This window comes from Diceros bicornis, chromosome 20, assembly GCF_020826845.1.
Source record: "Diceros bicornis minor isolate mBicDic1 chromosome 20, mDicBic1.mat.cur, whole genome shotgun sequence".
Taxonomy (NCBI): Eukaryota; Metazoa; Chordata; class Mammalia; order Perissodactyla; family Rhinocerotidae; genus Diceros; species Diceros bicornis.
Window position 1 is genome coordinate 59,421,524 of NC_080759.1, and position 11,143 is coordinate 59,432,666.

An 11,143-nucleotide genomic window follows, 5' to 3' on the forward strand; every position below is an offset into this window, starting at 1 on the left:
AGGAGACCCTGGGCGACCAAAACTCCCCCCCCTCTCTGTCACCCCACAGGGCTACCGCAGCACCCTGGCTCTCACGCACAGACAACTCCCGCGCTGCATCCACAAAACAGTTTAAAAGAGCTTTCCAATTTCTCCACATTTGATTTAACCAAATAACTAAAAAATACATTCAAAGCAAAATTTCATACTCCATTATGTCCTCATTCTACCCACGAAACGCCCCGACGCCGAGATGCACTGTTGAGACTAGTTATAAATTGATTTCAAATCCGAAGTTCTCCTTTGGAGACACAACTAGAAATTCTTTTCATTTTTTTCCCATTGTTGCCCACTTTAAGGAATCGTTTTATAAACTGCCGAAAATAGAACTCATTTTTGAATTTTGATTTTTTTGAACTCATTTTTCCTAAGAAAGGCGTGTCCCAGATAAATGCATAAGAGTTGGAAAGAATTAAAACGCTAACAAGAAACTGCCCTCCTGGTAACATTAACAAATTCAGCAACAACCAAAAGACTGAGAAACACTGGCCTCCTGGGTGGAGGAGCCTCTGTCCCCAAGCCACAGGCACTTGGGCCCATCCAGGATCCCAGGATTCAGGACACCCCAGCGGACGCCCAGCCACACACAGCAGCAAGAGCAGTGGGCATCATTTCATTTAGTTTATTAGACAAAAATATATGATTTAGACAAGTTCGCTGACGCGCTATTTACAATCTGAAATCACTCTATATACAGAAAGAAAAAAAAAAAGACACAAGCACGTGGGGGCATTTACCGAACCGATAATCCACCGGACTACGGTGACAGCAACCCGAGCTGAGCCGCGGGCTGAGGCCAGGCTGCCAGGACGCGAGCTCAGCCGGGACGAGCCCCTTTCTGCAGAAAGCGATGGATGGGAGTCGTTGACGTCGTTGCCATATTTGTCCTTTACACCAGTCTAAAATATTTGTCTTATTCTCCCTCATCCCCTCCCTCCCGAACTCCTCCCCCCTCCCCCCGCAAAAGTAAAAGATGACCCTGGATCAGGCGGACGAGAGGGCTGCTAGGATCCGCGGCGTTCCCTCCTGCGGGGCCAGGGAGCTGCAGGAGAAACAGGGAGACAAGGCACAAGCAGTGTCAGTGGAGGGACGCTGGGACCCGGCGTCGCCAGCTCTGCCGGCCAAGCTCCCGAGGGGCGGGGTCGCCTGCCCCGCGCAGCTCCCGGCTCCGGAGAAACCCGGCGGACTCGGCACAGGGCTGGTGGTTAGCGTCCCTTCAACACTGACTGCGCGACCCCACCGCCGCCCGGCCCTGCTCAGCCTCGGGCCCCGAAAATCCACCCCCACCACCACCCAGTGATAAAAGCAAATGGCACTCACTTGTCGCGCACAGGCTGGAAGGGCGACTTTAACTGCTGTGCCGGCGAGTCCGGCCTGGGGACGAGGTCTCTCTCTGCGAGGAAGGGGAAGAGGCAGAGCATTAGGACTGGGAGACAGGCGAGGGAGGGGCGCAGAGGTAGCAGGCCTCCTCTCCACCCCACTCCACTCCCTCCGGTCACTAGGTCAGGGTCTCCAAGAGAAACATCCCCCCTTTCCGGGGGCTGGCCACGGGTAAAGCAGAGCTCTCCCAGGAGAACCCTAGGGGCTTGGCCTCGCTCCCTGAATTCAGGTAGGAACTACCATCGAGCCCTCGGGCTCTGCGACCACTGCATTTCACCCTCCCAAGCCGGTGTCCTCCCCACCCGACGCTGCGCCAGGCCCGAGCTCCGGATTCTTGGCGCAGGACAGAAGTCCCTGGGCGCGGTACCTGGGAGGGCGGGGCTGCTGCGGGCCGAGGCCTTGTCTCCGTGGAGCACCGCCGCGGCAACGGCGACCGGCGGCTGCGGTGGCGGAGGCGCGGGCAGGTGCGGGCCGTGGGGCGCGGCATGGGGAGCGCTGACGCCCAGGAAGGAGCGCATGTTGAGCAGCGAGCCCTGCGCGAGGAAAGCGCCGTTGGTCCAGTTGGAAAACTTGCCGATGTGGCAGGTGTACAGTCCGTGGCTGGGCAGGAAGGCGGGGTGTTGCAGCGGCGCGCCCGCCGGGGACCCGTGCGCGCCCTGATGGCCGGCGGGCGGCGGCGGCGAGGCCTTGGGCGCGCCGTCGGGGCTCGTGGCCGTCTCGGCCAGTGACCAGATCTTGGGCTTGCTGTGCGGCGCGCCCTGCAGGCCGCCCGCCGTGGCGCCAGGACTCAGCAAACGCGTACTGCCGGGCTCCGGGACCTCCTTGGCCAGGCCCAGGGGCGAGTCTTCGGGCTTGAGCGCGTCGGCGGCCGCCAGCAGTGAGCCTTGGTCCCGGGCGAGGGCGGCGGGCCCGGCGGGCGCTCGCGGCGCCTCGGCCTTGTCTTCGTCGTCCTCGTTGCTCTGGTCGCCGTCGTGCTCGTCGATCTTGTCGATGTCAATGCTCTCCAGATCGATCTCCTCGTCGTCCTCTGTCTTCTCGGGGTCGCCCTCGGTGTCGCTTCCGAAGAGGGCGCCGTCGTCCTGGTCTTTGCTGCGCGCCCCCCACGTCACCTTGTTCTCCTTCTTGAGGCGCCGGCGCGCGTTGGCGAACCAGGTGGAGACCTGCGTGAGGGTCATCTTGGTAATGATGGCCAGCATGATCTTCTCGCCCTTGGTGGGGTAGGGGTTCTTGCGGTGCTCGTTAAGCCAGGCCTTGAGCGTGCTCGTGCTCTCGCGCGTGGCGTTCTTGGGCCGCCCGGGATCGCCGTACTGGAACTGGCCGTAGGGGTAGTAGGCCGGCGCCGTGTGGGCTGCGAAGGTGGCAGGGTGCACTCCGGGGTTGTCCTTAAGTTCATACTGTGAGCCCTGCAGCCACACGGCCCAGTGAAGTAGGAGAGCGAGAGTAGGGGTAGAGAAAGAGACAGAGAGAGAAAGAGAGACAGAGAGATGAGTCCCCAAAACTGGGAAAGTCGAGGGGCAGCCGCTCCTGCTCGCTTGAGAGGAGAAAGGCCCCCAGTGCACCACCCGGGGAGAAGCGGGGTGGGGCGGGGGAGGGTCAGAACTTCGAGCCACCTCCACCAACTGTGCTTCCACCGATCACGGAGAGCTTTTCTGTTACTCAAGAAAAGTCCCAGAATCCGTACATCCCTAGAAGACCACAGCGGGAGCCATGGCCCCCTAGAATTTCCCTAGGCCGTCCTCAGTCCTCCTACCCCCACCACCCACAACAACTCTAGAAGCCCGGATTTCCAGGTTTATCTCACACTAGCTAGAGGGGAAAGCCTTTTAACTAGGCTGATAAAACAGTTTCCCCAAATGTAAAGAACCAAGAGCCCACACCCCCTCCCTTCGACCCTGAGGGGGGTCAAACAAAATAAACCATTCTGGGTTTTCTCCGGCCCAAATCCGCCAGCAATTTAAAACGAAAGCACACTCCTTTTAGCTACCAAATTAATCAGCATATAATGGCTCACCCACAGCTAAAGGTCTACAGTGGTGACAGGTAATTTAAAATTTTAATCCTGGCCATCATTGCAACAATAAGGAAAACACCATTTTTTTTTTTAATACAAAAGGAGGGTTTATCCAGTAAAATATTAACGCGCGAGCCCAGAGCAGCTGGCAGCGAGGAGCGGAACCGGTTTCCTAGGCCTCTTCTTGGTTACTTTATCTCTTAAGTTTGACTTTGATCTGGAGCGAGCAAGCACAGTTTGCAGGCATTTAGAGGCCCTGATTTATTTGCAATCAATATTCTTTTTATCATCGGTAGTAAAACACAGCAAGTCAAATTATCGCATCAAGTTTTTTGGTAAATAACATTTTATCTCTCTAACAACCTCATTAGGCCTCATTATTACCATAAATTGCCCAGATAGACAGTCACTCACAATTTTATCTTTTGACTTCCAAATTGCCAATCATAAGAGCTTGGAAACCTTAGGGCAAGAATCTGAGTTTGGGTTTAGGCTTACTTTCCAGAAGCTGGCAGGAAATCACAAGGAAACACACACAGCTTTTGGGGAGATTAATATACTGTACAGTTTAGCAAAAAATCAAGCATCTCCCTTCCCTACCGCACTACAATGGGGGCAGATCCCGACCGTGTAGCTCCCTCCCTTGCCCACAAACACAGCAGGCTTCCCCAATGGCACACATATGTATTCACAATTTCTGTAAAAATTTACAATCCTCCGTGTAAAAATTGTCAAGTTGTGATAGCAGAGGGGGACTCCAGACTCTGAGAAAGTTGTAAAGAGCAGATTTCTTTGACTAGTTAGTTCGGTGGTAGAGGCCACAGAGAAAAGCTTTTCCTGGCCAGATTTCGTTTTGCAAAATGTGCTTTGCACTTTTCTAATTATTTTGGTTGTAATTGCAAGGAAGACATTTCGTCCTCGTCTCTGCTGGGAATTCTTTTTGAAAGGATACCTTGTAAATCTCTCATCGCTTCCTCGGCATCCCGGCCGCGGGAACAAAATGGGAGCTGATCTTTTTCGACAGCCAGCGATCTGAAAGGCAGCTGGGGCCGCTTTCAAAAAAATAGGCTTTCTTTTCAAAACTACAAGAAAAGTTACAGGAAAACGCACTGGCCGCTTTGCTCGTGTACAGATGGTCGGTATTTATTTCGTGTCTCTTCTTCGGGGAGCGGGGAGACTTGTGGGGGTGCCTGCAAATTTCGTTATCCCGCAGGCAGAGCGCAGGAGGGGGCTGCCTCCCCGACCCCCCGCGCCCGTCGCGCAATTCATCAGCAGCACCAAGTTGAAGCCCGACCTTGCCATCAGACCAAGGAAAATAGATCCTTTGGACCGAAAGACTGGTCGATGCCCCGCGGAGAATTAAATTTGCAGCCCCCCCCATCTGACACCCACTGGGACGGGAGACTGAGAGGACACCATTTATTTTAAGCCCAGGGACACTGTTTTCCTTAATCCTCCATTATGTAACGTGGGAAGAAAAGTGCTTTTCTTTCGGTGCAAATGAAATGAAAACTTTGGTAACTTGAAAAAGTCAAAGCAAACACCGTTTCAGACGCCAAAAATTATTTCGACTTAATTTTTTTTAATCTCAAATATGCATACACGCCATTAAGAGACCCCTCTGGCCCGTCCGATCTCCATTGTTAGGTTTATTTTGACCGACTCGACTAGGCTTTCAAGGCTTTCCTCTGGCAAACTCGGATACAACTATCTGGGCTCTACCAAAGAGGGAGAAAACCGAGGCTCCCTGGCCCAGCCCAAAAGCTGAAGAGGTCGCACGAGCGGGGCCCGCAGGCCGGGGACGGGAGTCCTGGTCCACTGGGGCGAGCTGCCTGAACACCGCCCGCCTGTCTGTCGCCTCGACCGAGCCGGAGGCGCAGGGCGAATTTGGCCCCGACCTCCAGCGCGGGCCGCGCGCCTCGGGCCTGCTCCTACGGCCTCCCGACTCCCGCCGAGACCCCCTACGCAGCCGGGCCTCCCGCCTCTCCGGGCCGAGATAGCGAGGCGTTAACGGCCGGCCTCTCCGCGCTGCTGTGGCCCCCGCCGCCTCAAACCCGCCGGCAGGGCCGCTCGCGCTCCTCACCCCGCCAGCTCCGCCCGCTCGCTCTCCCGGCAGCGCCCCGCGCCGCCCTGGCCACCCTTGCCCAGGGCGCCGGGCCGGGGAAAGAGGCCGCCCGAGGCGAGGAGGGCGCGGAGCGGGCCGGGCGCACTCACCATCTGCGAGAAGAGGCTGAGGTCGGCGGCGTAGGGCAGGAAGGCGCTGTAGTTGGGCGCGCCCGCATACGGTCCGGCCGCCGCGTACATGCCCAGGACCGAGGTGACGGCGGCCGCGCCCGCGCCCGCGCCCAGCTCCGCCGCCCCGGGGCGGCCCGACGAGGCGGCGGCCGCGGCGGCCGCTGCCGCGGCCAGCACTCCCGGGCGCTCACCGCCGTAGGCGCCGGGCCCCGCGGCGCTCAGGTACTGCGGGTAGCCCAGCTGCGGGAAGGACATGTCCGCGGACTCGGCGGCGGCGGCGGCGGGCAAGTATTAAAGAGGCGGCGGAGGGAGGCGGAGGCGGTGGTGGGGGAGGCGCAGGGAGGGGAGCGGGCGGCGGGCCGGGCGCGCTCGGGCCGGCCCGGAGGTGGGGGCCAGTGGCTGCTCCTCGGCCCGGTGCTCACTGGCGCCCGGCTCCCAGCTGCGCCCGGATCCGCGATCGCGCGCCGACTGCGGCGGCCGCCCTCCGCTCGGCGGCGGGGCTTTCAGACACAATTTGAAGTTGATGCTTTGATTGGCATCCCCTTGAGCGCTGGCCCCGCCCCCGGCTCCCCTCCCGCCCCCTCCCTGCCTCCCGCCCGCCCTCGCTGGCCGCTCCCGCCCCTCCCGGCGAGCACGTGGTGCCCCGCGCCGGTCGGGCCACCTCCGCCCGCGGTGGGAGCGCGAGCGGCCGGGCGGCGGGTGCGGGCCCGGCGGCCGCAGGCTTCTTTCCGACCGGCCCCCGCGGCTGTCTGACAACCTGTCGACGCCGGTTTACAGCTGTCGGACACCGGAGTCTGCTGTTTCGCAGCCGAGGTGTGTCTGCTCTTTCACAAAAACATCTTGGCGCCTGCTTTTCCACCGTTGGGGCGGCGGAGAAGGGGCTGGCCCGGGCGCGGTGACAGCCGGCGGAGAGCGGCCTCTCCTCTGAGGCCGGAGCTGCCTTTGCCTCCACCGGACATCTTTGGCAGAAGTGCACCCCGGCGCCCTCGGTGCGCCACTAAGCCGCCATGGCGTGACACCCCGACGCGGGCCTGGCGTCCCCGAGGCCTCCACTAGGTATTAACAGGTCATCTGGCAGTGACCGGCCTCGCTGCACTTGGAGAAGCGGGAAGCGGCTGAGCTACGCAGGCTTTTCCAATTGTGAAAACTTTGGGAAAGGCCAACCCCAGCTGAGAAGCAGCGTGCTGGGAAGAAACAGATGCAGTCGACAGTGGCGGGTTCTCGGGGGGTGGGGGAAGCTTTTCTTGGCGGAGGAAACAGCGTTGCAGCGGGAGAGAAACATCCCGCCCTGGCCCCGGCGTTGGGAGAAGCCAGCGTGGCCTGGACGCCCCGCGTTGGTTCATTAGGTGTGCAGATGGAGGAAGTAAACTTGTGTGGAGCGCGCCGGCCCGAGGCAGCGCCGCAACAAGGCCCGGGGCCGGGCATCCCGCTTCTCCCATCCTCTCCCCTCTCCATCCTCGCCCGGCCGGAAGAGCGAGCGGACGCAGCCGGGCGCGGCGCGCTCGGGGCTGACTCCGGGTCGCCAGGGGCCTGGCCGCTCCAGGGCGCAGACGCCGGGTGCACGATCCTCCTCGCCTCCCTGTGCCAGAGACAGCTCAGGCAGGCCGCTTCTGCGCTGCGCTTGCCGGTTTGGTCCCGGCGGCTCAGGTGGGGAGCGCGCTGAGGGTACCCGCTCGGGCTCCTGGGGCCACTTTGCGCCCCATCTCCTACCGGAAGCCAGAGCGCGGCGCGCACTCCCTGCTGCCGCGTTCCGGCACTCTGGGCCCCGCTAGAATTTTATCCACCGATTGTGGCGTGGGCCTCAGTTTGGGCCCGTCCCGGGCCGCAGGATTGAGGCAGACCTTTGGGTCCAGTCCCCACTCGTACCCTGGACACCGACCGTGCCCCAACCCCGAGTTCCCCCTCCAGTTATCCGGACAATCTGGAGGCCCGAGGACTCCGGCAGCTTCAGGAAGGCTCCCCGTTTCCCCATTTTTGGGCCTGAGGACAGACACGGAGCCACTGCCTATAATTAGCAACAATAACGACCATAACAGTAATTACTAATTACCGGCTCCGTAATCAGGCTTTAATTTCTCTGCTCAGAGTCAGGTTTTCTTCCTGTTCATGCTGTCCTCCCTCTTCCTCACCCCTGCCCATTCCGTCAGCCAGCCCCTGCTAACTCCAGAAATCCCCGGCAAGCCTGGGTTCGCTCCCTGCTTTGACAGATTCTGGGGGCCGGAGACGGGCCCTCGGCACTCTCACTCCCGGGAAGTCCCTAACCACAGCTTCCTCCTGCTCCCCAGACCACCACCACCTGGCACCCCCAACCCCCTCTCCCCTACACCCAAAATGAACCAATGGGCCAGCCTCCCCACTGTCCTGTTTAGCAAACTCCAGTGTCACATTTCCTGGTGACAGGTAAATACAGGGGAGATAAGCTCTCTTGTGTGACCTGGAGAGAGGCGGAATGTAACCCCAGAGAAACTTGGTGTCAGGATCAGGCACATGCACTGATGGCCTCCCTGCCTGCAACAGCCCACCTGGACTTCTTCACACTGTAGCTATCAGAACCTGGGTGGGGGAGGGGGGGGATAGGGGCAGCAGGCTTGGTCCTGATTCTCAACCAGCCCAGCAATGAGACCCCACAGCGCCCTGCCTGTATCACTTACATTCAGATCATAAAATAATTGTAGGTTCCAGAAGACACCAAGGAGGTGAGTGGGAAGGGCCTGCCTGGAAAGGTGCCTGAGGATCAGGCAGTTATGGGGGACTGACACAAGAAAGGTCTGCGGACTTGCCCCCAGGGATCCCTGGAAAGCTGCGGAGCAGCGACTGTGGCCATCCTCTGCCCAGGATGGGATCCTAGTGGAGCCTGACAGACTCCTAGCTCATCCCCTCCCTTTCTCCTTGGCCCTTTACCCAAAAACTTGTACACAGAAGACTAGGAAGCAAAGTGGACAAAATAAGAAGAAAGAAAACTGCCTCCAGAGCATCCCACTGGAGAGGGGGAAGGACAGAGAAGGATCCAGAACTTCGTGCTCAGCGTGGCTATGGAGAGTGTCCTCCTCCCAGCCCTCTACTCATGTTTAGCATCAAGTGGTTAAGTATTAAGTACGGCTGAGGAAGACACGAGGTGCCTGAGCCAGGAGACGCTCTGCTCCTGGGACATTGGGACTGACTTGGATGTCCCCTTAACACGGGTCCAGAACTTTCCCCAAAGAGGCCAGACCAGTTCACTAGCTCAGCCCTTCTGGGGCCCGGGACTGTCCCTCTGGTGGCAAGTAGGAGGGACTAGCTGGGTCCTGCGTGGCCCCCGGGCACCGGTGGGGGACGGGCTGTGGGTCTCCACCGGCTCCACCGTCGAAAACCGACGGCCCCACCTGCTGCCCTGGATCCGCAAGCCGAGAGACACCGAGAGACACCCTCAGCCACCGTCCCTGCCTCCGAGGGGGTGGCTCAGGCGGGACCGACCACCGGTCTAGAGGCCACGCCTGGCCAGAGTGGTCCCCCTCCCTGTTACCGCCCAGGCGTCGCGGAGACCTGCAAAGCCAGACCTAGGGGTCGCTGCGCGGCGGAATCGCAGCTCCGCTTGGTTGGCGTCCTGGCTCGGGTCTGGGAGCCCCGGTGTTCCGTAAGGACCCCCACTCATGGACCCGCAGCACTTGGCCCTGGTCGCCGGCGCGACACCGAGGAGCTCAGGCCGGCAGTTGGCAGAGACCCTATGGCTGGAAAGCCCGGGCCCTCGGCGCGCCCCGGCTAGGGCGCGGGCCTCTGGGTGCACCCGTGGGTGTGCAGGGCGCATGTGTGTGAACGTGGCTCCGGGGACGGGACTGTGGTGGGGAGGGAGAAAGGCCCCTAGGCCGCGCTGTGTGTTGGGGGGGCGGGGGACGTGTGAACAGGGCGCATTTGAAACAAGTTGACTTTTAAAACAGGTTTCCAGGCCTGACGGAAAGTTTACTTGCCCGTAAGCATTGGGCGGGGGTGGAGGTGGGGGCTTAGTTTTGTAAATAGGAAGGAATTGCTATCATCGCTCTAAAAAGGATCAAGTGTAGTTCCTTCTCTCCTCAGCCCCTGAGTAACCGTTAGTCCCCGCTCCCCTCCCTACCCCACCCCGGGACATATTTATATAAGGATGAGATTAAACAAACCAAACACCACGCTCATTTACAATTTTACTTCTTCTAAAATAATTCACTGATTTTGAAGCCTGGCTGACTTAGGTCTCTGAAGAAGAGGAGGAAGCTCACGGGGGAACCGCGCACTCTCTGGAGCCGTCATGGGGACCTGCCTTTGGCGCCGAGGACCGGGGCGACGCAGACCCGCCTGGGGATGCAGCGGGCGGCGCGAGGCCTCGTGGCCTGCCTTTCAAAATGGCCATCCTTTGCTATGCAGATGGCGGGGCTGCTCGGTGGCGGGACTGGGAGGCCTGACCTGGCCCGCGCTCGCTCCCCGACCGGGGCCAGGGCCTCCTGCCCGACGCGTGCTCCCTGATTTATGAGTCTTGTTAAATACTCATTAGGACTTTGCACCTTTCCCCAGTAGGACCTGGGACATTAGGACTTTGCACCTTTCTCCAGTAGGCCCCCTCGGCGACAGCGAGGCGAGTATCATACAGTGCCCAGAGGCCGACACCCGCGCGGGAGCGCGCAGCTGTAACGTGGGCGTCCGTGGGCGCCAGGCCAGGGACCAGGTGGGACCGGCTGCGGCGATCCCGCGGCCCTCTCGGCCCCGACCCCTGGGTGCCCCGTCTTCCCTCTTCTGCAACGCAAGTCCGGGCCCACGCGGGGGGGCCGGGGACTCCGCTGGTGCCTCCGGCCTAGAGTAGTGCCCAGTGAGCGCCCTGAGAGCACGGGACTGCGGGGACCCGGCAGCGAGACCGGCACACCTTGGCGGAAGGAACCGAGTGGGGCCGGCCGCGGAGGAGACACCGAGAGACTCGAAGAGAACCCGGGGAGGAAAAGGCCAGAAGCGAGGGACGCGGGCTGTCAGATGCTCAGGGCAGTGCCTGCACGGCTGGCAATGAAGAGGGAGTGCCTGGATGGAGTGGGACTTGGCTCCCGGAACGCGGAACGCGGGGGGCGGGCTGTGTGCGGCCATGCAACCAGAGCCTTCAGAACCGGCCTGCGTTTCCCACCATCACAGGGTCGAGAAGTGGACCTCAGTGGCCAGGCCTGGAGTGCCGCGATGTGGCCGTCCGGTCTCCGGGTGTCGGAGAAAATGAATTGCATGCGTGTGCACACACGTAAATATTTTATAAACCTCCCTTAATTAACCAGATCATTTCCATTATGCCTCCAATATGATCAACAGCAACGTTGTGAGGGTTTTCAGGGTTTATAATTTGATGTCACTAGACGGTTGGTTGCTCGGGGGCAGAGGTACAATCGCCGCGCCAGCTGCACTTGTATTTATTTGTTTTTCCACTGTGTTCTGTAGGGTTCCATTATGCAGTTTTTAATTAGTTTGTGTTTGTCTTTCACCCGTCCCAAATCAATG

At 60.0% G+C, this 11,143-nt stretch overlaps 1 protein-coding gene across 1 annotated transcript; it reads right to left on the minus strand.

Moving 5' to 3' along the window:
* Positions 1-641: 641 nt before the first annotated feature.
* IRX1 (iroquois homeobox 1) lies at positions 642-6,122 on the minus strand. Its single transcript, XM_058563501.1, has 4 exons — positions 5,645-6,122; positions 1,787-2,822; positions 1,360-1,432; positions 642-1,081 (listed from the first exon to the last, which is right to left on the minus strand). The coding sequence occupies exons 1-4, from the start codon at positions 5,918-5,920 to the stop codon at positions 1,024-1,026; spliced, it is 1,443 nt and encodes a 480-aa protein (XP_058419484.1). The 5' UTR covers positions 5,921-6,122; the 3' UTR covers positions 642-1,023.
* Between the last annotated feature and the right edge of the window lie 5,021 nt (positions 6,123-11,143).